Source organism: Schistocerca americana, chromosome 2, assembly GCF_021461395.2.
Source record: "Schistocerca americana isolate TAMUIC-IGC-003095 chromosome 2, iqSchAmer2.1, whole genome shotgun sequence".
Taxonomy (NCBI): Eukaryota; Metazoa; Arthropoda; class Insecta; order Orthoptera; family Acrididae; genus Schistocerca; species Schistocerca americana.
The window spans coordinates 115,242,636-115,268,664 of NC_060120.1; the positions used below are offsets into that span (position 1 = coordinate 115,242,636).

A 26,029-nucleotide genomic window follows, 5' to 3' on the forward strand; every position below is an offset into this window, starting at 1 on the left:
GTTCCCTTATGCTCTCCCTGAAACTCTGTACAACCTCTGGTTTAGTCAGTATATCCAGATCCCATCTCCTTAAATTCCCACCTTTTTGCAATTTCTTCAGTTTTAATCTACAGTTCATAACCAATAGATTGTGGTCAGAGTCCACATCTGCCCCTGGAAATGTCTTACAATTTAAAACCTGGTTCCTAAATCTCTGTCTTACCATTATATAATCTATCTGATACCTTTTAGTATCTACAGGATTCTTCGATGTATACAAGCTTCTTTTATGATTCTTGAACCAAGTGTTAGCTATAATATGATTAATTATATGATTATTAATTACTATGATTATAATATGATTAATTACCTATAATATGAACTATATGTTAAATGAAATGTCAGTCACCCTCAGGCCATACACATTTTCTTTATCAAAAAGTAAAAGCAGAATCAATTAAAACATGAATTTCATGCATGCATACTTATGATAAATAACAAAGAAAAAGTTTTTAGAATATGTAAAACAATAAAGTTGGCTTGCTAAATAGATGTGTGTTTTTACTTTCTATTTAGTGGTGTTATCAAACCTTATATGTAAATTAACATTTTCAAATGATGAGCGTCTTTAATATACGATGAATTAACATTTGATTAAATAAACTAGAAATCAGGTAATAATCTAAAGACATGTTACATGGTTAGGTAGGGATAGGTATAAGGAAAGCCTTGCTGCAGTCATTTGTCATGTAGCTGTGGAGAATACGATGATCCAACACATTTAAATAACTAACAAAGTGTAAAGTATGAAAGTATAAGACAGTTCAACAAATAATATTTTGTATAAATGTGTAGCTTTCAGCAATGATAGCTAGCGTCTTAGACTATCATCCGACATTTTGTTTGTCAAGCGTTCAACAGTTGTTAACATTTTTTTTTTTTTTTTTTTTTTTTGAGATCATGTATTCAATATACTACTTAACTTTCTTAGTTTTCATAGTATTCATAATATTAAAGTCCCAAAACATTCATCTCCGTGCTCTAAATGTGCTGATGTTATTGGTTTTACAATGAAACTGTGAATTACTATAGAATTTTGAAATCCTGCCATGTTGTGAGCAATGCCATCTTAGGACCTATTCACACACAGACCAGGCTTTCACAAGGCTGACAGCCATCCCCCAACTCCTGAGGCCTTGGGAAAACCACTGATTACCTTTCACTGGGCACTCACTCACTGGCGACCATGTAGTTTGCCATGACAGCCCAGTTGTCGTGCCACAACTTGGCCTCACCCGCCAAACCAGTGCTTACAATTCCACAGCTCAATAGTTTTTACTTATTTGATTGCTCACCAGCATATGCTTTATGTTACAAGCAGTTTGTCCATTAAGTGATCATTATGGGTGACATAATGCAAACACAATAGGTATTACATTACCAATCAATAGTGATAATTTTCTCAGTACCTAAATTTTAAAGAGCAAGAGTCAGAAGCAGCAGTGGCGCTTTGATTTGGAGCACTCTGTTAGAATTGTTGATTGTCAGTGGAAAGAACAATTAAAGCATGCATTGCAGAGCAGAAGTAGTTAGCACATTGGCTATGCTACATCTTCCCCTGCTAAGAATGTGTCATGCACCCAAATTACGATCTGTGCAACATTCTAATATAATGGTACATGAAAACATCAAATGAGAACGTGACAGTTCTGTTGTAGTGTTCATTTCTAGGAATTAAAATTGGTTTTTCGCCACAGGCCATGAACAGTGACAGTATGTTAAGTATGATGCAATTTCTATTCACCAAAACTGTACAAGTTTCAAGCACTTTCACCTGCAGAAAAAATTATAATCCATCACTTTACCTAGATAGTGCTTTCTTATGAATATTATCTCAGCACTGTAAGTGATGCACTGTGAGTGATACACTTCTCATCACTAAGCCTATTCAAGCATTCTCACCATGCCCTATCTCCTTCCTCTTTCACACTTACACCCTCCCCACCCCCCTGTCACCATTCTCTGCCTCCCCTGTCTCCTTTCTTTAATTAAATTAGTTTCACCATTCTCCCATTCTCATTATCAGTGAGAAACGGTCCTGATCCCAACAAACCATAACCACAAAAGAAATAAAGTTCAGTAAACACTGGTTTGAGAAAAATATCCGTGGCCACCTAGGAACAGGGCACAAATCCAAGACCGACAGTTCAGATTTGGGTTTCTCAAGCTTTCACAAAATCATTTGACGTAACTGCAAGGATTATTTCTGCGGAAAGGTCACAACTCGTTTTCTGCTCCAACCTTTTCCAATTTGTGCTTATGTTATATCTCAAATGACTTAACTATTGATGGAACATTAAAAACTAATCTTCACTATTTCTTAGTTAATCAAATCTGAAAATAACATCCTGTCTGATGCCCCTCTGTACACAATAAAATCTCAACATCAACTGAAAGAAGAGGTCCTTCTCAGGACCATCCCACTGGAAAACCCTACTTCGGTGATCTGAGACCGAAGCAGCCATCAGAGAATATCAGTGCTTAGGTTATAAAGTTACTTGAACCTCTCCAGGGGACAACACCTTGACGAAGCACTGTCTGTACAGGTGGAGAGGCTCGTGTATCCGTGTGATGCTGAGGGCTAAGCTGAAGGTGGAGGACCTACTGCCGGAAAGGCCCCAGCCGACGGATCAGACTAAGGGTGGCCCACAACGTCCCATCTTGCCTATCCACTACTTTTCCTACCCAATTCCCTTTCCCAACTCAAGGTGTGATGCGATCCATGCTGAGAGGTGTGTGGCACATGGGAAGATGTGTCCCAAATGGAGCCTCACGGATACCGGCCGACCTCCCTGAGTAAGTAGCCTTACACCGAGCGGGGTATTCCTGGTGTGGACCGTGTAGATCCCCAAATCTCGTGGGATCAATATGGACATGATTGAAGAAAATAACAAAAAAAATTGAGGGGTAAATTGAGACCTCAGACACCCAAACATCAGGGTCAGGACTGATGGAAGTCATTCCCACTACTGAATCAGGGTCTAGACCTGAGACAGAAATGGGAACTGTAACCGAGAAGTTAGAACAGATTAAGATCAAAGCCTTGTCTGGGGCCTAGAGGAGAAAACTATTCAGGGAACAGAGGAAAAAAGAAAGAAAGAATGGCTTCCTAAAGACAATTGGAGGGAATTAAAGGGACTTGAACCTAAGACCCCCAGAAAAAAACTGTCTCAGGTTGAAGGGAATACGCAGACCCCCACAACATCGAAGACAGGTAGCAAAAGGATAAGGGAGGAATCTAAGACTCCCTCCTCCCTGGATAAGTGAGTCCAGAAAAGACCAAGGCAAGAAACAGGGAAACAGACCTATAGTAATGCAGCCTCGGTTTTTAGGATGGCAGTTATCCAGAAAGGCTATCCACTGGTGGCCATCACCTGGCAGCAGGAGGAATTGGTACATATGGCCCTCTTTGAAAAGATTGGGGAGGACACTGGCCCAGGACCCAACTTCCAGAGGGTCTATCTAGATCATTGTGCCCTCATTTTTGTCTTTGGGGGGGGGGGGGGGGGGGGGGGGGTGCACACACTGGAAAGTCTTAAGGACAAGGTGCCCATAATATTCCTGTGGGAAGATGCGAACCTGCTGGTCAAATTGCCAGTGGAGCTTCTTAAGACAGCAAAGGTGTCAATATGGGTACCAAAGATCCTTAAGGAAGTGTCTTATAAGACTCTGTTCGAGAAAATAGGGGCCCAGAACCCAAAAGTCTCAACAGGAGACTGGAGTGTGACCAACCAGAAGGTTGTACCGGAAGGACGAACCCTAGTGGTGGACATTGGAGAGAAATCCCTGAAGACAATGTGGAAGCAGGACCTGAAATTGTTTTTAGGGTTCTCGCAGGTCACCATCAGGGTTCTCGCAGGTCACCGTCAGGGTTCTCAAAGACCTCAAAGATGGCAGCAAGACAGAGACTGAAGGTACTTCAGATTAATCTGCAGCACAGTAAAGGGGCCTGTGAAGAAACTGCATCACACCTAATCTTCGAATGCATAGCAATGGAGAGCAAAAGATGCAGAATCTTCAGGACAAGTAGACATGAAGAAATTGTGTCTAACAAAAAACTGGTAAAGGGACTCCTTGCACTATTCAAGGGCATTGGTTGTCTTTACTAGATGTATAGGGAGTGATACTGCACAATAAACCCAGTTTTGGTGTGGGCCGTGGTGGGTTAGACTTAAGCTGTTCTTGCTTCCCTGTTAAAATCAAATGAAGTTACTTGAATATCATGTATGGCATGTTGAAACTGTTAAACAATTAACTGTTACCTGCTATGCAGTATGTTAAAAAAGTAATATATGATGATTATTATGTTATTTGGAGGTAACAGAAAAAGGTTAAAACACTGATACTAAAACTGGAAGATTAAAACTGAGTGCCAAACCAAGACTCAAATCCATAACCGTTGCCTTTTGAGAGCAACTGCTCAACCAACTGAGGTATCCAAATGTGACTCATTTCTCATGAAGAGAAAAGGTTCTGGTTTTGAGTCCTGTCCAGTGCAAGGTTTTAATTTGCCAGCAAGTTTGAACACATGGCACATTTCACAATACTGGCATGGTAGTGAAGCAACTGCAATTAATATGTTAAGGATATTGCTTGTAGGTAATCTGTAAAACTTATATATTTCTATTGCTTAGAAATTTGGACGCTTGAACTATGTCATGTGAGACATGTCTGGACACTGACAGCACTGCTGTATATGGTGTGAGGATTGCCAGTTTATGTTTACAAATACTGAACAGTCTGCATTAACTTATTTATACAAAGCTCTCCTAACAATTTATTCACAAGAAGAGATATGAGTAGAAGTTACGATTCAGAAGCACTGCAAGCTACCTTAAGTCCGTATTCCAGCAAATTCCATCCCAAGCCATATCAAAGTTCCATCTATTACGAACACAATCCGCCAGAATATCACCATGTCCAGATAATCACACTCGCACCACACACTACACTGTCAACATCAACAAACAGAGAGAAGGGAGACAGACCACCCCTGTTAGAGTCTGACAGGATCGTGCCCAAGGACACACATGAGGATCAGTGCCCTGATTGGTGCCAATACAGTGGTCAATAGTAATGTTGTGACACCTACTTGGTTTCCATGGTAACATTGGACAGTGCCAGTACATCCTATAAAACTCCCCCACTCCCTCTCCCCCCTCCCTGCAACCCATTAGTGACTGCTGGAGGTGAACCTCGGTGGTGTGGGGTTCGTGGGATGCAGAGAAATCGTCACCTTCGAAGACAGTGGATCTATGTCCATCTACATTGCTATGAAAAGACACTGCTAGACAATACTCAATGTCAGTTGTGTGGGTTACCCTGGAACTGGAGAATTCGTTACTGGAGGAGAAATTGGTGGCCATTGAGCAGGATGACAGAGGCAAAGTTGATATTGGTGATGCCACAGAATTCCAAGGGTTGAGGCCATGGGATACACCACAGACCCATGTCAAGCAGAGATCTTGGATCCACATTGGGTGCCATCTGAGCTAGTGGACCCACACTGTTGTGACCATCTGCAAAGAAGAAGCCTCGATATGTACTGGTAGCGAATGCCAAAAGTCCAAGAGGATGTGGTGATGAGCAGCTGTGAAGCTATTCTTTCAGGTGTGACCTTCAGTTGGGATGGCCTTGTAAGTTACTAGAAGACCACAGCAAGCATTAGATGCAGTATCAAGCATCATTTTCTTGCTGGTGTTGGCCACAACATAATCTTCAGCTTCTTTGACTCCACTGGCTGCTAGGTTGAAACCCAAGTCTTTCATAGGCAGTTGCCTGAAAAACCCTTGTGCAAGTTGCATTTTAGTTGTTTTACTGTTTTATGAGTTGTAAATTCAAAGTGTGAAAAGATTCTAGCTCAACTGTATTGTCCACTGTGGGGTCAGCTTCGACAAGAAAATCTACTGGCAAAGTGACTTGTTTGGAAGTAAGTGAAACTGGAAGTTTTGTTTGTCTTGGCTGCCTGCGAGGCTGGCGCTCCTAAACTTAATTATGTAGATTTGTTTAGCAAGAACATTTACCAGTCAGTGTCCAGAAGAAATTTCATTCCCAATTTATGGCAATACATCGATTTTGACCCAGACAGTAAAGATACATCTGATTTTGGTATTTTATTTTTCAACCATTTTACACCTCAAATTATTGTTGATATATATAAACTATGGATGTATTTTATTTCACAATATGGTTTTCATAAACCATGTTATTGAACACTAAATATATAATTAACTTCTATAACAGAAGTAGTGTTGCTTTGTGTGTGTGTGTGTGTGTGTGTGTGTGTGTGTGTGTGTGTGTGTGTGTGTGTGTGCGCGCGCGCGCGCGTGTGAGTGCACACGCGCAGGGGTGGGCTTTTGTTAATATGTATGGATGGAAAGTCCTGGTGGAACTTAAATAATGCAAGGAGTACAGGTAACAACTCATAGCTCAAAAAAGGAATCATCCTAAACCTAGTGAAGTTTTCAGTCTTGATTATGCCCCTTTTGACAATGCCATGCCTTTATGATTTGGTGAGTTGTTACTTTTACTCCTTAAATTATTTTTAATATGTATAAACTATGTATGGCTGATTATGAAGCCAATAATAATAATAATAATAATAATAAATAATAATAATAACAAAAAGAAGTGGAAATAAAATAAACGTGGAAATAAAAGCCAAACATCACCTCGTGGTAATGTATTCCATGCAATTGTGTCAGTAATAGCTGTGAAGATCCAGTTTAACTCTCCAAGCATGGTTCTGCGATCATTCAGCTGGCCTGGAATTCTAAAGATTTTTTGTGATTACTACCAGGGAAAAACATTTTATCAGCAAAAATGACAAACCATGAGCTACTCACTTGTCAATTATATCCAAGGAAAGTTTTGACACCAATTTAGAAGAGTTTTGTATGACAAACCTGAAACAGAAATGAAACATCTATGACGTTACTGTCAATACACAACTTTTTCCACACTTAATAAATGAAAAGAAATTATTATTATTATTCTTTCTTTCTTTTCTCAGACGTTATGTCTGGTCAAAAATGGAATGTGACGCGGACCTTGATCAAGCGTGACTTCCTTTTAACTGTACGGTATATGTTATATTGCATTTAGGAACTTTCGGGTAACTGAACATGTATCAATAATTACGGATTTCTGCAGTTGTATATATAAGTTTGGATGTAGCTGTATTGCATTGATGTACTGGTGGATATTGTGTGGTATGACTCCTGTAGTTGATAGTATAATTTGTATAATGTTAACTTTATCCTGATGCCACATGTCCTTGACTTCCTCAGCCAGTAGGATGTATTTTTCAATTTTTTCTCCTGTTTTCTTTTGTATATTTGTTGTATTGGGTACGGATATTTCGATTAGCTGTGATTATTTCTTCTTTTTATTGGTGAGTATGATGTCAGGTTTGTTATGTGGTGGTGTTTTATCTGTTATAATGGTTCTGTTCCAGTATAATTTGTATTCATCATTCTCCAGTACATTTTGTGGTGCATACTTGTATGTGGGAATGTGTTGTTTTATTAGTTTATGTTGTATGGCAAGTTGTTAATGTATTATTTTTGCTACATTGTCATGTCTTCTGGTGTATTCTGGATTTGCTAGTATTTTACATCCACTTGTGATGTGATCTGTTTCTATTGGTTGTTTGCAAAGTCTGCATTTATCTGTTGTGGTATTGGGATCTTTAATAATATGCTTGCTGTAATATCTGGTGTTTATTGTTTGATCCTTTATTGCAATCATGAATCCTTCCCTCTCACTGTATATATTGCCTTTTCTTAGCCATGTGTTGGATGCGTCTTGATCGATGTGTGGCTGTGTTAGATGATACGGGTGCTTGCCATGTAGTGTTTTCTTCTTCCAATTTACTTTCTTCATATCTGTTGTTATGTGATCTAAAGGGTTGTAGAAGTGGTTACGAAATTGCAGTGGTGTAGCCGATGTATTTATATGAGTGATTGCTTTGTGTATTTTGCTAGTTTCTGCTCGTTCTAGAAAGAATTTTCTTAAATTGTCTACCTGTCCATAATGTAGGTTTTTTATGTCGATAAATCCCCTTTCTCCTTCCTTTCTGCTTAATGTGAATCTTTCAGTTGCTGAATGTATGCGATGTATTCTATATTTGTGGCATTGTGATCGTGTAAGTGTATTGAGTGCTTCTAGGTCTGTGTTACTCCATTTCACTACTCCAAATGAGTAGGTCAATATTGGTATAGCATAAGTATTTATAGCTTTTGTCTTGTTTCTTGCTGTCAATTCTGTTTTCAGCATTTTTGTTAGTCTTTGTCTATTTTTTCTTTTAGTTCTTCTTTAATATTTGTATTATCTATTCCTATTTTTTGTCTGTATCCTAGATATTTATAGGCATCTGTTTTTTCCATCGCTTCTATGCAGTCGCTGTGGTTATCCAATATGTAATCTTCCTGTTTAGTGTGTTTTCCCTTGACTATGCTATTTTTTTTACATTTGTCTGTTCCAAAAGCCATATTTATATCATTGCTGAATACTTCTGTTATCTTTAGTAATTGGTTGAGTTGCTGATTTGTTGCTGCCAGTAGTTTTAGATCATCCATGTATGATTATTATTTCCTTCACTTTCTCAGACGTTAAGTCCGGTTAAAAATGGAGTGACGCGGACCTTTATCAAGCGTCATTTCCTTTTAACTGTACGGTATGTGTTATATTGCATTTAGGAACTTTCGGGTAATTGAACATGTATCAATAATTACGGATTTCTGTAGTTGTATATATATGTTTGGATGTAGCTGTATTGCAATGATGTACTGGTGGATATTGTGTGGTATGACTCCTGTAGTTGATAGTATGATTGGTATGATGTCAACTTTATTCTGATGCCACATGTCCTTGACTTCCTCAGCCAGTTGGATGTATTTTTCAATTTTTTCTCCTGTTTTCTTTTGTATATTTGTTGTATTGGGTATGGATATTTCGATTAGTTGTGTTAATTTCTTCTTTTTATTGGTGAGTATGATGTCAGGTTTGTTATGTGGTGTTGTTTTATCTGTTGTAATGGTTCTGTTCCAGTATAATTTGTATTCATCATTTTCCAGTACATTTTGTGGTGCATACTTGTATGTGGGAACGTGTTGTTTTATAAGTTTATGTTGTAAGGCAAGCTGTTGATGTATTGTTTTTGCTACATTGTCATGTCTTCTGGGGTATTCTGTATTTGCTAGTATTGTACATCCACTTGTGATGTGATCTACTGTTTCTATTTGTTGTTTGCAAAGTCTGCATTTATCTGTTGTGGTATTGGGATCTTTAATAATATGCTTGCTGTAATATCTGGTGTTTATTGTTTGATCCTGTATTGCAATGATGAATCCTTCCGTCTCACTGTATATATTGCCTTTTCTTAGCCATGTGTTGGATGCATCTTGATCGATGTGTGGCTGTGTTAGATGATACGGGTGCTTGCCATGCAGCGTTTTCTTTTTCCAATTTACTTTCTTCGTATCTGCTGATGTTACATGATCTAAAGGGTTGTAAAGGTGGTTATGAAATTGCAGTGGTGTAGCCGATGTATTTATATGAGTGATTGCTTTGTGTATTTTGCTAGTTTCTGCTCGTTCTAGAAAGAATTTTCTTAAATTGTCTACCTGTCCATAATGTAGGTTTTTTATGTCTATGAATCCCCTTCCTCCTTCCTTTCTGCTTATTGTGAATCTTTCTGTTGCTGAATGTATGTGATGTATTCTATATTTGTGGCATTGTGAACGTGTAAGTGTATTGAGTGCTTCTAGGTCTGTGTTACTCCATTTCACTACTCCAAATGAGTAGGTCAATATTGGTATAGCGTAAGTATTTATAGCTTTTGTCTTGTTTCTTGCTGTCAATTCTGTTTTCAGTATTTTTGTTAGCCTTTGTCTATATTTTTCTTTTAGTTCTTCTTTAATATTTGTATTATCTATTCCTATTTTTTGTCTGTATCCTAGATATTTATAGGCATCTGTTTTTTCCATCGCTTCTATGCAGTCGCTGTGGTTATCCAATATGTAATCTTCTTGTTTAGTGTGTTTTCCCTTGACTATGCTATTTATCTTACATTTGTCTGTTCCAAAAGCCATATTTATATCATTGCTGAATACTTCTGTTATCTTTAGTAATTGGTTGAGTTGTTGATTGGTTGCTGCCAGTAGTTTTAGATCATCCATGTATAGCAAATGTGTGATTTTGTGTGGGTATGTTCCAGTAATATTATATCCATAATTTGTATTATTTAGCATGTGGGATAGTGGGTTCAGAGCAAGACAGAACCAGAAAGGACTTAATGAGTCTCCTTGGTATATTCCACGCTTAATCTGTATTGGCTGTGATGTGATGTTATCTGAATTTGTTTGAATATTAAGTGTGGTTTTCCAGTTTTTCATTACTATGTTTAGAAACTGTATCAATTTAGGATCTACTTTGTATATTTCCAATATTTGTAGTAACCATGAGTGGGGTACACTATCAAAGGCTTTTTGGTAATCAATGTATGCGTAGTGTAGCGACCTTTGTTTAGTTTTAGCTTGATATGTCACCTCTGTATCTATTATCAGTTGCTCTTTACATCCTCGTGCTCCTTTGCAGCAGCCTTTTTGTTCTTCATTTATAATTTTGTTCTGTGTTGTATGTGTCATTAATTTCTGTGTAATGACTGAAGTTAATATTTTGTAGATTGTTGGTAGGCATGTTATGGGGCGATATTTAGCTGGGTTTGCTGTGTCTGCTTGATCTTTAGGTTTCAGATAGGTTATTCCATGTGCAAGTGTATCAGGGAATGTGTATGGGTCTGCAATGTAACTGTTAAATAATTTAGTTAGATGTGAATGTGTTGAGGTGAACTTCTTTAGCCAGTAATTAGCTATTTTATCATTTCCAGGGGCTTTCCAATTGTGTGTAGAATTAATTGCTCGGGTGACTTCATGTTGCAAAATTATCACTTCAGGCATTTGTGGTATCATCTTGTATGTGTCTGTTTCTGCTTGTATCCACCGTGCATGCCTGTTATGTTGTACCGGGTTTGACCATATGTTGCTCCAGAAGTGTTCCATGTCTGTTATGTTTGGTAGATTGTCTATTTTAATGTGTGTGTTATCTATTGTTTGGTAAAATCTCTTTTGGTTTGTGTTGAATGTTTGGTTTTGTTTCCTTCTATTTTCACTTTTTTTGTATCTTCTAAGTCGTTTGGCCAATGCTTGTAATTTCTGCTTCTTTTCATCTAATTGCTCTATTGCTTCTTGTTGTGAGATTTTACCTAACCTTTTTCGTTTTTTGTCTGATATTTCATTTCTTATAAATTGTGTTAGCTGTCCGATGTCTTTTCTCAGTTTTTCTATTTTGATCTGTAGCCTGTGTTGCCATGCTGGTTTTGTGGGTTTCTTCTGTGTGTTGGTTGGTTCTGATCTCTGCCTAGTGTGTATATTTAGTGTAGTGAGTGCTCCTATATAAACCAGTAGTTGTAACTCTTCCATAGTTGTATTTTCATTTATTTTGTTGTGTATGATTGTGTTGATAGTTTTTATTGTTGTTTCGACTTGTGGGTTATTTGGCGGTCGATGCAAGAATGGTCTGATGTCTGTATTTGTGTCTTTGTATTCTATATATGTCAGCTGAAATTTCTCTTCTATATCTAATACGTGTGTCTCTTCGTGTTCTATTTGTGCTTGTTCTGGTGGCTGTCTTAAGATTTCGTTTTCCTCTGATTGTTTAATTGATGCGTGTTGGTCTTTGTTTGTTTGCTCTGGGATGTTTGAGTCCATTACTGAATTTTCTTCTTCTTCTGATTGCACATTATTTTGTTCCAGTATTTGTTGTACTTGTTGTTTGATGTTTTCTAATTCTGACTGGGGTATCCTGTTATTTTTTATTATTACACGGATCTGATCAGCTAGTCGTTGTTCTGTTAAAAATTTTAATTCCGGGTATCTGGTAATAAATGTTGTGTATACTTGTGATCTGTATCCAGTTGTGTTGGTTCCTTGGTTTGTTGCTTGGTAATAACAGAACATGAGGTGTCGATTAACTTCATCTGACCATCTCATCATCTGTCTTTGTTTTCCTTCTAGGGTGGTTGCAGGAAGCATATCCTGCAAAACACCTCTGTTTGGATTTAAATCATTTTCCAGTTGGCTAGCAGTGTCGTTACCATTGTGGGCGGGCATAGGGTTCAAGCGTCGTCCCCGACCATGACGGCGCTTGTCCGAGGCTTCTTTAGTTCTGTCCTGAACCAAGTAATCACACTAAAAGGGGGGTTAGCCCTATTAGTGGTTTGTTCTTTTCGTCGCCTTTTACGACTGGCAGAACATACCAGAGGCCTATTCTTTTCCCGGGCCTCCACGGGGTTGATTATTATTATTATTATTATTATTATTATTATTACTATTACTTTAAGAACCTTAAGCATGAACTGACTAATTATGATGTACATCTGTAGTAGAATGCCTTCTGCTTGTGGTTAAAGATGTCAAAACACTTCTACAGTATTCTTCACATTATTTAAGTTTCTTGATACTACTAATCCTGCAGGAATCACGGCAGCTCATGTTTCATATTATTATTATTATTATTATTATTATTATTGATGTAAATCACATTGTGTGCAGGTATACATTCAACGCATTTCAACCTTTCACAGAGAGATGCAGTTCAAAACCTTTCCTTCAAAATAAGGGGACCAACAGCCCCTTGTAACATGATGCATAGTAACATGAAGCAATTGCTGCATTTAACATTAAGTTTCTTTTACTGAGACCAGTCTACAATGTCTACTGGTTCCAAGAGTGGCAATCAGTTATTTCAACTCTACTAATTATTATGTTTGTAGACAATAACCTAATGCAATAAAAACACCAAACATCAACCGGTGTCACTGGACTGGAATGGGATAATAGCTTTAGTGGAAGAAGATATACAGCATAATACAACACATGGATATGTTGCAGGTACACCTTAGCACTGGGTGTTATTACCATGTTAGACATCTCTTTATAAAAGCAATAACTACCACACTTAAAGCAAAGAGCTATTGCTCTTTCACCCAACAGACATGGAGAAAGTGGAGTTCTTAGTTGTTGTAGACTGAATATTGTACATCCGTGGACACTGGACCATATTCAAATCATTATCTACCCAGTATCTTCCACACACTCTACATTTGTGCAAGTAGAATTTAGGAACAGTGTGCATAGTGAAAATTCATTTTTTAATTTCAATACCAATTTTTCAGTCTTCATTTTACCCTTCTTCTGTGCATGTATTTCTCCATTCTCTATCCAATTTACCATTGATGAATCCAAATAAGACCACAAAAGCCAAGTTAAATAAAAACAATTTTCTAGGAAATACAAACCTTAGTCTATTTTATTCATGCCCACAAAATTTTGAGCAAATAAAGACAAAAACTGCCTATTTATAAGAATGAAAGATGACAGCAAAACAATAATCGCACACAATGTGAGATACTTACAAGCTTTCAAAACAGAGGAATAAATGGAAAGAGAAATCCACAAGAATTACTCTCAATCCCAACCCAACAGAGACTTATGGGCTGATAGGATGTGATGATATGAAACCCAAGTGCTTCCACAACTGCTTGTTACTTTAATCATGCCCAGACTCCCAATTCTTAAAAATAACTCTCTCTGGATGCAAGTCATCTCTTCACCACAACCTTCTAAACGTAAATACTCAATAACCCTGCCTTCACATATCTTATCTTCAAAACTGTGTGTGTGTGTGTGTGTGTGTGTGTGTGTGTGTGTGTGTGTGTTTGTTCTAGGAGTTCTCAATGGCGAGGTTACAAAAAGTAATGGAAACATATGTGGTTAAAGTATCAAAAATGTTAGAAAAGAAGCAAGAGGCAATTTGACACAAAACTGCGCTCCATCTCTCTAAATCCCATCCACAGTCACCTGCACAATCACACTATCTCACAACTGCTAAGATAGCATAAAAATCAGAGCATAAGTAATACAAGAGGAAATATAAAATAATTACACAGGGATATGTTTCTGGCTCATTACTTGGAACAAACATGGATGAACCACCCACCCAGACAACACATTAAAAACTTCTCCCCAAAATTTTAGGGAACAATTTGGGTATTTCACAGAACCTTCAATGCTGAACCACATTCATACGACTGTCAGTTAAAATAAGGGCAAATCTGTAGTAAATTAGCTGCTGTCCTCTTGTCTGAATATTAAACATAGTCAACAAAAATGTGGCCCACTGTGATCTGCATGCCACAAGCACCACACAATGGAGGGTCCTCCTGTCAGAGCAAGATGTTATGTGTCACAGATTGGTTGGTTGGATAAAGGGACCAAACTATTAGGTCATCAGTCCCCTTTTCCTCGAACAGATGTGTCTATATGACTGTAGATCAGAGATAGCCTACCATGCAAAATCCAGGGGAAGAAAACCCAAAGGTCTACCAATATCAGTGAAGTTGAGGTAATGCACAAAAAGAAGAGAGATAGACAAGGGAAGTAAGGCAAGCAAGGTGCTTCATCTAGGGAGTAACCTGAAAGCAGAGTGCAATAAGGGGAAATACATCCCCTCAGCCTCTGCCACTTACCAGAGAAATTCTACTCAGAGTGAGAATCATCCTGGACCACCAAGCACAGACAGCTGCAGCCTGGTCTGGGCAAAGGAGGCAACAGAGTGTTCTGTCAACCTCCCAATGGGCCGATAAGGTCAAGGGGCCCTCCCTTAAAGAGAGTGGTGAAAGCCCACTTCACGAATAAAACATAAAACTAAGTCAGTTGCTGGAGCATAGTCTCTTAACACCAGGGGTAGTTAGTCAGGGAGATTAAGAATCTGCCACAGGGCAGGTAGGTTGGGACTGTTTAGCAAAATGTGGACCACCGTCAAACGGGAACCACAATAACAGTGGGATGGGTCCTTGCTACAGAGAAGAAGACCACGAGTCATCCAACTATGACCGATGAGAAGCCGGATAAGGACAGTAGAGTCCTTGCAAGAGGCCTGCAGTGAGGACCTCCACAGGTCTGCAGTCTCCTTTATCACCCATCATTTGTTTGGTGAAGTCAGAGTGAGCTATTCCATATTCCATGCACCTAAACCTTGAAGCGTAATACCGATCAGACATCGGTTTCTGAAATACTGGTCTCAAAAGGCTATCAGTGAGTTCGTTTCTTGGGATCGCGACGTGGCCTGGGGTCCATACACAAAGGTCAGAATGGATAGCAATGACCAAGGGATGGTGAGGGTAGCACTGGTCTACAGCTTTTAAACTGCTCGCAAGGAGTTGCTGCAGATGGAAAAGTACCCACCAGTGTAGGAACCAGATATGCTCAAGGCCACGAGAGATGGCTACCAACTCCACAGTGAAAACACCACAGCCATCCGGCAAGGAGAGCAGTTCAGTATGTTCCGCATGAGTATATGCAAAACCTACTGGCCAGAAACCATCAAGCCACCAGTGTAGACTACTTTTGAATTCCAGGATGCACCATGGATGGAGAAAAACTGGCGGCAGAGGGCATCTGGACGAACCGAGTCTTTTGGACCTCGTAATAGGTCAGCATGAAGCTGTGGCTGAGGGATGTACCATGGGAGATGTACAGAAGTGGGTCCAGAGGAGAGGTGAAACAGGAAACAACTGAAGTTCAGAGAGGAGAAACAAGTTGTAGATTGCCATCATAATTCCTGATCGGGACCTCTGTTGTGGGAGACGGATTACCATGTTTGGAAAGGGGGGACAGTAATTTGGATGCTTTGGGGAGCTGTGAATGTGGGTAGCACAACTGACAAGCTGTTGCTGGCACCTGATCCACAATGGAGCTCCTGTCGCAAGTCAAACCTCACAGTGGTGTGTCGGATCCAGTATCCACAATGCTGAGGGCGATGCCAAACTGTATGCCAGACCCCATAATCAAGGTGGGATTGTATCAGGGCTTTGTACAGTTGCAGAAGGGTAGTGCAATCTGTACCCCAGCTGGTGTTACTCAGGCAGTAAAATGTATTACAGTGCAGCAGAACTTTCCCTGAAGCTGGCGAAAGTGGGGAATCTGCATCAACCAATAACTGAAGACCAGTCCTAAAAAGTGATAATCCTCCACCACATTGAGTAGTTGGTTGTAGACGTAAAGTTCTGGTTGTGGGTGAATGGTACGACATCAACAGAAGTGCATGTCATAACCCACTTGCCTGCACATTTCGTACAGCGCCTTGCAGTCAATGAACAGTGACACCCACACTGGAGGAGCAATAATACAGGAAAAAGTCATCACCAAACAAGATGGATGATAGTGAGGATCCCACAGCTGCTGCTAGACTATTGATGGCTACTAGAAAGAGTGGAACACTCAGTACAATACCCTGTGGGACCCCAGTCACTTGGATATGGGGATACTGTGGCAAGCACCAACTTGAACCCGGAACATATGGTGTGACAGGAAGTTCTGGATGAAAATCACAAGCAAGCCCCAGAGACCCCACTTGTGTAAGGTAGCAAGGAAGTGGTATCACCATGTCGTGTCATAAACCTTTTGCAGTTAAAAAAAAAAAGGGCTATAAGGTGTCAATGTCAGGCAAAAACTGTTCGGATGGCAGACTCCAGGTAAACCAGATTATCAGTAGTGGAACGGCCTTGGTGAAAACCACCCAGAGATGGAGCCAGAAGTTCCCAAGACTCAAGGAGCCAACACAGCCGCTGGCTAACCGTGCATTCAAGCAACTTACAGGGAATATTGGTGAGACTTATTGGGCAGTAACTGTCCATCTCTAAAGGGTGATTGCCCAGTTTCAGTACTGGGACAATGATGCTTTCTCACCAGTGTGATGGGGACTCACTCTCGCTCCAGATGCAGTTGAAGATGGCAAGGATACAATGCTGACAATCCATCTGTAGGAGCTTGATCATTTGGTTTTTGATGCGGTCTGGCCCACAGGCTGTATCAGGGCAGTGGGCTAGGACCCTGAAGATTTCCCACACACTGAATGGAGCATTATATGGCACCAGGTGGCATACAGTAAAAGGGAACAGCTTTTGCTCCAACTGCTGTTTTAGGACACGACAGGGTGCTTGATAATTCTCAGACGCTGAGGTTTGAGCATAGTGCAGAGCAAAATGTTTGACAACCGTATCTGGGTCAGTGTAGAGAGTGCCATTTGAGGTAACACCAGGTACGCCTGCTTTTTTCTGGTATCCATAGAGACGCCTGTCTTAGCCCAAACCTGCAAAGGAGAGGTACGTGGTCCAATGGTTGAAACATACCGTTCCCAGAATTCTCACTTCCATCAGTTTATTAGGTGGCAGATGGAACCGCTTAAAGGCAATAAGGTGCTCCAACGATGGGTGCTGCTTATGGCATTGGAGATCCCACCTTTAATCTCGAATGGCCTCTGATTTCCAAGGACCACCAAAGTACTGTCTTCCATTGGGGTGGGCCCAAGGCACAGGGGATCACTAAATCAGCTGCCGAAAGAATGGCTATAGTCGTACTCTGGATTGCCTCATAGATATCTCCATATGGCAGGCAGTCAAGGTCAACAGCAGAGGCAAAAGCATCCCATTCGGCACTGTTGAGAGCCCATCTGGGCAAGTGTCTGGGGAGTGAAACTGTAGGGGTGACAGGAAGATCAGGAAGTGGTCACTACCAAACAGATCATCGTGGACTCTCCAGTGGACAGACTGCAAATGGAAATATCAATGGCTGAGAAAGTTCCATGTGCCACACTGAAACGTGTGGTGATACCAGTATTCAGGAGGCAAAGGTTAAGTTGTGCCAGTACATTTTTGAGGTCTTTACTGCAGCCAATGGTTCCACCCCACAAAGAGTTATGGATGTTGAAATCGCCAAAGATTAGGAAAGGTGGGGGCTGTTGAGAAACCAACGCAAACAGTATTTCCTGAGACACTTCACAATCAGAAGAGAAGCAAACACTGCAGATGGTAATATCCTGAAATGCCCTTACCTGAACAGCCACAGCCTCCAAACATGTATTAAGAGGCACAAGTTCACTACATGGTGGTGTCTAGAACATGTGTGCAAACTCTGCCTGATACCCTGTCACAGATGGTACAATTCTTATAATATCCCAGGTCTACATGAATGGCTTGGTTCTGTGTTGCTGGAAACCAAGCCTCCTGAAGGGCAATGCAGAAGGCAAGTGAAATGCTTAAAAGATGTCGTAGCTCTGCCAAGTAGTGGAAAAAGCCATTACAGTGCCAGAGGAGGATAATGTTGTCAATGTACAAGGGACCAAGGCAGCAAGTTATGCCTTAGGGTCACCTGCTACCACTGGTTGAGGGGTTATGGCATCAATATACATAGGTTCTGGGTTCCTTTGTATAGTGCGACCTGGGGTCTCAGGAGTTGCTGGAATCTCCACCTCAGCCACAGGAGTGGAACAGGTGAGATCTGGTGGCATGGGTGACATCAAATGTCCTCCCTTTTGGATGACTTTTTCCTGTCTTTCATCTCCTTAGAGGATTTCAATGATTGCGAGAGGGAAGGGGGAGTGAGGAGGATGACCAAGCTTGGATAGATTAGTGAATGGTACGTATAGGGTATAAATAAAAAGGTCGACATGTAGTGGGCGAGCTCATCAGCTGTCGTGGTATATTGAGCACTATAACATGCTTTTTTAAATTGTGTAAAAATTTTCATGAGATTAATTTCAAAATATTTCAATATATCACTGGTTAATAAGATGGTGCTGCCTGATGTTTACACAACAATCAACAAGGGCTCTGTGGCGCCTCAATTTAGTCCAAGTGAGATCGTCAAAATAGCGTGTAGTTTTAACTCTATTGGCACTATGGATGTTGTACTTCTACCTTTTATTGATTTGACAACCCATCTCGGAGCATTCTGTTTTATAAATGACAAACCGTGTGGAGTTTTTCAATGCATTTACACTTTGTTCTCAAAATGTCAATGACATGTACGTGAACATACACGCAAAGGTAAGTAAAAGTTTTTGTAAAATTTGGATCATCCCAAAAAATGATTGTTTTATCTTGTGCAGATTAGTAATTACCTATTTTCTTTTCATATAGTGTAATGCCAAACTGAAGCTGACAGCAGGACTCTGTCAAAACTAGTAACTGGGATAAAGGTCTTAAAATCAAATGATCTTGGCTCTCACAAAAATTTATATATGTAAATATCGGCCCAACAACATGTGTATATTACATTTCATTTTAGAGATGGCTGCCACTTCCCCAATCTTGTCATCTACGTCCTGCAAAAAGAACAAGAGCTTTGCGGACAAGAATGGATCACCATCAGCCCTTGTACAAACCAAGTAAAGTGAAATCCCGCTTTTACACTTTTCAAGGGACTTCAAAAAAATGTTACAGCTTTTACACATTTACTGAAAATAGCACCCTGGTGTCAAAAAACTTAACCACATAATATTTGTAAACACTACTGCATGACCAACATTATGCCAGTATCATTATTTCTCAATAAAAACTTTTTCGTAATGTGTAAATCATGGGAAAATTATACACTCCTGGAAATTGAAATAAGAACACCGTGAATTCATTGTCCCGGGAAGGGGAAACTTTATTGACACATTCCTGGGGTCAGATACATCACATGATCACACTGACAGAACCACAGGCACATAGACACAGGCAACAGAGCATGCACAATGTCGACACTAGTGCAGTGTATATCCACCTTTCGCAGCAATGCAGGCTGCTATTCTCCCATGGAGACGATTGTAGAGATGCTGGATGTAGTCCTGTGGAACGGCTTGCCATGCCATTTCCACCTGGCGCCTCAGATGGACCAGCGTTCGTGCTGGACGTGCAGACCGCGTGAGACGACGCTTCATCCAGTCCCAAACATGCTCAATGGGGGACAGATCCGGAGATCTTGCTGGCCAGGGTAGTTGACTCACACCTTCTAGAGCACGTTGGGTGGCACGGGATACATGCGGACGTGCGTTGTCCTGTTGGAACAGCAAGTTCCCTTGCCGGTCTAGGAATGGTAGAACGATGGGTTCGATGACGGTTTGGATGTACCGTGCACTATTCAGTGTCCCCTCGACAATCACCAGTGGTGTACGGCCAGTGTAGGAGATCGCTCCCCACACCATGATGCCGGGTGTTGGCCCTGTGTGCCTCGGTCGTATGCAGTCCTGATTGTGGCGCTCACCTGCACGGCGCCAAACACGCATACGGCCATCATTGGCACCAAGGCAGAAGCGACTCTCATCGCTGAAGACGACACGTCTCCATTCGTCCCTCCATTCACGCCTGTCGCGACACCACTGGAGGCGGGCTGCACGATGTTGGGGCGTGAGCGGAAGACGGCCTAACGGTGTGCGGGACCGTAGCCCAGCTTCATGGAGACGGTTGCGAATGGTCCTCGCCGATACCCCAGGAGCAACAGTGTCCCTAATTTGCTGGGAAGTGGCGGTGCGGTCCCCTACGGCACTGCGTAGGATCCTACGGTCTTGGCGTGCATCCGTGCGTCGCTGCGGTCCGGTCCCAGGTCGACGGGCACGTGCACCTTCCGCCGACCACTGGCGACAACATCGATGTACTGTGGAGACCTCACGCCCCACGTGTTGAGCAATTCGGCGGTACGTCCACCCGGCCTCCCGCATGCCCACTATACGCCCTCGCTCAAAGTCCGTCAACTGCACATACGGTTCACGTCCACGCTGTCGCGGCATGCTACCAGTGTTAAAGACTGCGATGGAGCTCCGTATGCCACGGCAAACTGGCTGACACTGACTGCGGCGGTGCACAAATGCTGCGCAGCTAGCGCCATTCGACGGCCAACACCGCGGTTCCTGGTGTGTCCGCTGTGCCGTGCGTGTGATCATTGCTTGTACAGGCATCTCGCAGTGTCCGGAGCAAGTATGGTGGGTCTGACACACCGGTGTCAATGTGTTCTTTTTTCCATTTCCAGGAGTGTATGTTAACACAAAATAGAGTGAAAATTAACATTGTAAACATAGGAAATGTTCATTCAGGGAACATAAAAGGGGAGTTATACTGTATTGTGGGGAGTATTGCTCTGCTTTCTGCTAAGCCCTCAGTTCCTCCCATACCATAGCGAAGGAAGGGAACATTTTAGGGTCATATCTTCCTGCATTGAAAGAGGACTATCCTTTCATAGAGACAGCAGGGGCCGTAAGGCCACCAGCAGGAGATAACTTCACCTGCTTCATTTGCAGCTGATCTGCCATGGTGCCACTCACTCCGAACAAGGGCTCTCCCCGTGGGTGCCACCCAACCTTAGCAAAGGCTACCTGGTCAGTAATCCATTGCTCAGTGTCCCCATACCCCAGTCATGACAAGCACATACTCCTTGGCGTACATGGGGAGTTTTCAGCTCAGGCAGCAACAATGTGATCCCTGCTTGGTCAGGAGACTACCACCATGCAGGTTCTTGATGATCCCTCCACAAAGGGATGGCTACTGTGCTGGTTTTGTGTGTATTGCTTTATTAAAGGGAAGAGTGCACAGATGGAAAGGTGGCACACACACCACCCTGTGACAAACACACACCATTCTGTGACACAACATATCCAAGGGAGTCACTCTGATTAAACTCAGCCACAAATACGGCTACATAGTGGTGGTGCTCATTTAAAATGTCATAAAATACTATTTTAAAGGAGGGGCAGGAATGACTCCTCTTCTGTATTACACTAAATCTAAAATTAATCTGGACCTCTGTAGTAAGTAGGGTTAAATTGGTCCAACCCTGGATTCAGGTTTGTATTTGGCCTGCACCAAGTGTCTCCAGCTCATGCTTCACATAGACCCCAAATGGTCTTGGTTGCTCATGGAAAATTTGAACAGAAGATGTTCCATAGCTGGATGAGCAACTGTATTATATGACAGTGTAGACCACCATCAGGAGTTGCCACCTGATGGTGAGCGGTGGTCTCCCATGTCAGTACTGAGACTGGTTATGGAGTTGGTCCTGTTAGCAGCCCTGGGTAGCCTGAGTCCCCTTTGATGGCTAACGTCAATGACTTTCAGATGAAATGACTCACAGATCTGTATACCGTGCACACAGAGTCTAGCGATGATTACAGGGAAGCCCTATAAAGCAGGAACAGGTGTGCCCTGTCTGCTGCCTACGGCCTGTGGCTAAGGCACTTTAAGATATGAAGTGCTTTCTGGGTTCTTGCTTTTGGGTCATTTAGATGTGGTAACCTTCACCGTTTTGAATCAAAAAGGTGGTCCAGTAATCTCACTGAGCCTTCAGAACATAAAATGGTGACCCTTATAAGCAAACGAGGTAAACTAAAAATATGAGAATGATTAAAATTATCACAACACACCTAACTGCAGAAAATGTAAAACTCATCTTTGCAACCCACTCATCCAACCTCATCACTGTTAGCTGTAATTGATGAGTCCCTGTTGTAGAATTGAAGAAGGAACAAGAAAACTGTGAAATCATCCACCAATGAGGAACACTGCACAGGACTCTTTGCCATAGACATTAGACTGTTTATGGCTAAGGCAAAGAAGGTATCACTTCAAACACTTCCACGCAGAACACCATTCTCCAGCTCAAAACTATTTGACAGCATTCACCAACTCAGTACCTAAAAAAAGTATTTTTACAAGGGCCAAATAAATGTGGGTAGGTGGCCATGAAAGCCCCACTGTTGGGAGTGTCCTAGAATGCTGTGCCTCCAAGTAGTACCACACACCTTGCTGATATAAAAAATATTCATATACAATGCTGCCAACATAGAAAAGTTTGATGGATAGCTGCCTCTAGTAGGGTCAGGTTGTCGACAGGAGACTAAAATCTCATGAATCCACACTGAGAGCAGCTACGAGCTGCACGGTCTCTAATACCCAGATCACATGACAATACACCATTTGCTCCAAAGTCTTTGCTACATAGTTCATTCAGACAACACTCTTGTAACTACTGGGACACTTTTCATCCTTTCCTGATTCGAGGAGAAGTTGCCTCTTGTGGTATCTGGCCACTTGCCTGGCAACACACCACCATGGAATGCACATGCGGCCAGTGGGTTGCCGTGTCCTCGGTATCCTCCGGTGAAACCAGTTACACATGGCAATCCCAACTCTGGTTGTACACACCGGATGTCAACAGCATCAAATCCCACTGTGTACATGCTGGAGGGCAACAGCAACACAAACATCACTCTGTGCACACACCAGACTCCAGCGGGCACCATGTGTTGTACCAGTAAAGCCCACCAGCAGTGTGTGCAGCTGACCACGGTGCTGCAAATGTGGCTCTTGAGTTTGTTCACATGCCTCATGACATGCACGGAACTCATTCTCATGGATTACTTAAGATGCAGCACAATGACTAGCCAGCAACAACCACTCTCACTCTGGGCTCAATGCCAGCTGCTGCTCAGTCTTTGGCGCCGTTCTGCTCTCAGAATTGATGTCGATCCAGTGCAATGCCACATCCTGACCAACACACTGACCTGCCTGCACTCAACTGAACCAGACACCAAACAAGATACCGACCGGAAAGGTCTTTATTTATTACAAGATTTTGACTCCTGCTGTTATAAAATATCAACAAGCTTTGAGCTTGAAAAGAGGTTCAGTGTCAACATTAAAACTGCAGTGATGAGAAGCCAGCTACTGAGAGAAAGTTGTTGATAGCACAAGTGTAACACTCCCAACCACCAAACTCTCAGCACTATGGTGATTAGCACAAGATTGAAGAAGATCACTGCTATCAGCCCTACAGCTGGTGTCCCCGAAGAATTAGAGAATGTTAAGTTTTATGACACAGTTGGTTTTCAGTTGACATATGTGTGAAAGCTGTATAACCTTGTAATCAAATGAAAGACTCAGGAATTTGTATCGCTCAACCAATGTTAACAATGTATTATTCAATCTTGGAATGCAAAAACATCCAAAAGCTAGAAACAATCTTTATGTGGAAGCCAATGATTGAACACCTCAACTATTCAGTGAGTTTTTACCTTTATTCCTTACATTACAAAGTTGATAAAAGCTTGTGATGAAGAGGAGTGGTGTGGATGGCTTTCCATAAGTTCAAAAGGAAATGCAAGAACAAATGATTGAGAGCCTCTGCATCACCCATGTCAAAACAGATGTACCTTTATCAGCAGAGGTTTTTCTTTTTGTGCTACACATCAGTGACAAAACAAAATGTTAAGGAATTATCAGTTTTCAAATTATCATCATTCATATTTAGTTGTCAAACATGAAGGCTATCTAACCTATTATCTAATGCAGACAGTGCAATCTTGTACACACTCTGTCATACACAAGAGACAAAAAATTAGGAATTTTCTTTTACAAACCATCGAAGGGCAATTTTAATAGGAGTTGTGAGGCAAGATGTGAAGACATCAGCTGGCAGATCTGGATTCATTGGCAATATCTGATTTGCACTGCATGCTGCCAACTGAATGCAGTTTTTGAATGATGGAGGAGTGTTCACTGTTCCATGGCTTTGTGCAGCAACCTGCAGTAAAATCACATACCTTATGTTAATAGCACAAAACACACACACACACACACACACACACACACACACACACACACACACACTCAAGACTAGCAAAATCTGCTACACATACTTTTTAAAGGTAAAAATTTTAGTTGTACATAACTTAAATAGTATTAAAAAGAGTTATAAAGTTTTAGAGAGGTTGGAGTGGACTTGCTCATAACGTAAGGCAAGATAGCATAAGGCTTATTTGCATTAATATTTGCTAGTATTTATCTAATATATGTATTGTTACAGGTTTTAATTAAAAAATATATATATTGCTGTTCAGAAAATAAGACACGAAAAAGGATTACAACACAAACTGCTCATCTGCTGACACTGCAATGACACTATTAGAGTATAAGATATGTAAAGTTTTTATGTGGGCTTTGTAGATGAAGCTGCACTCAAATGAGCATTGGTAAATATAACTCTACCTTACAAGGAAATATGGTATAATTTTATTATTTACAAATACGAGTTGTGAACACTTCTGATTGAAACTAATGTTTCTAACAAATACCATAAGGAAAATTTGCTTCACAGACATTCATAATTAGACTGGCATAAGAAGATAAAGTTTAGTCACCACGACATTAATAGCAGCATATATTAAAAGGTATACTAAGCACACCAAGTAGTTAAGATATCATAATATAATGTGGAAGATCTCAAATTCAAACTGCAGTTGGTACTTGAACATTATTTTTAACTATTTTTAATTATTTATGTAAATTTGACCTTTGTCACACGTTATATCTGATAAAAGCCAAGTCACGGCACTATAAAAATTTCATGTGAAACTGTAAGTCTCTCAAAAGTACAGTAAAGCATCCAGAAAAGTGATGCATGAATCAAATCTAGATGTTAGGGACTGAGTCTCTTATTCTAGTCTACAAAATAGGAATAGCGAAGATCAAACATCAGTAGAGAAGAGTTCTGTGACTGTACTGCTGGTCATTTTTACCAAGATATTTAGAATGAACTGTTAATCTAAGCACCTGGTTCCCCACTTAGCACTTCATACCTAAGACTATTGCTCTATAACTCTTATAGCAGGAATTGTCTCCTTATGACTGACTTAAACCTGTTACATACTAGATGCCATATGTGTAAGGTTACAACACATGACAGAAACACAACTAAGACTGTTGAAAAATCATGGTTGCACACAGCTGTATAAGTCAATTTTTTATACAACCAGGAGTTATGAGTGCTCACACAATACACTGGCAGGTTGTCTGTTACTGACTGAAAAATTATGGTTGCACATAGTTGTTTTAATAAATTTATCATACAACCATATGATAAATTTACTAACTGTGTGCAACCATAATTTTTCAACTATTTTTATAAGCTATAAATCTTTGCCTCGCAAAAATAACAACAATAAGACAATCTACAAAATCATCAGATTCACATTTTCATTGATAGCATATGGTACATTTCCCAAGCTCTCCTTCAAAGTGAATACAAGAGAATCATTGATATACAAAACTGTGGAA

General features: G+C 40.8%; 1 protein-coding gene across 2 annotated transcripts in view; it reads right to left on the minus strand.

Moving 5' to 3' along the window:
• Window positions 1-26,029, minus strand: part of LOC124596648 (regulatory-associated protein of mTOR) — a 320,526-nt gene that overhangs the window by 219,836 nt on the left and 74,661 nt on the right. For both annotated transcript variants that reach the window (XM_047135883.1, XM_047135882.1), the window contains exons 5-7: window positions 24,334-24,497; window positions 6,885-6,944; window positions 6,711-6,811 (exon numbers count right to left, since the gene is read on the minus strand). In XM_047135883.1, coding sequence (XP_046991839.1) covers window positions 6,711-6,811; window positions 6,885-6,944; window positions 24,334-24,497 — 325 coding nt within the window. The remainder of the gene's footprint in view (window positions 1-6,710; window positions 6,812-6,884; window positions 6,945-24,333; window positions 24,498-26,029) is intronic.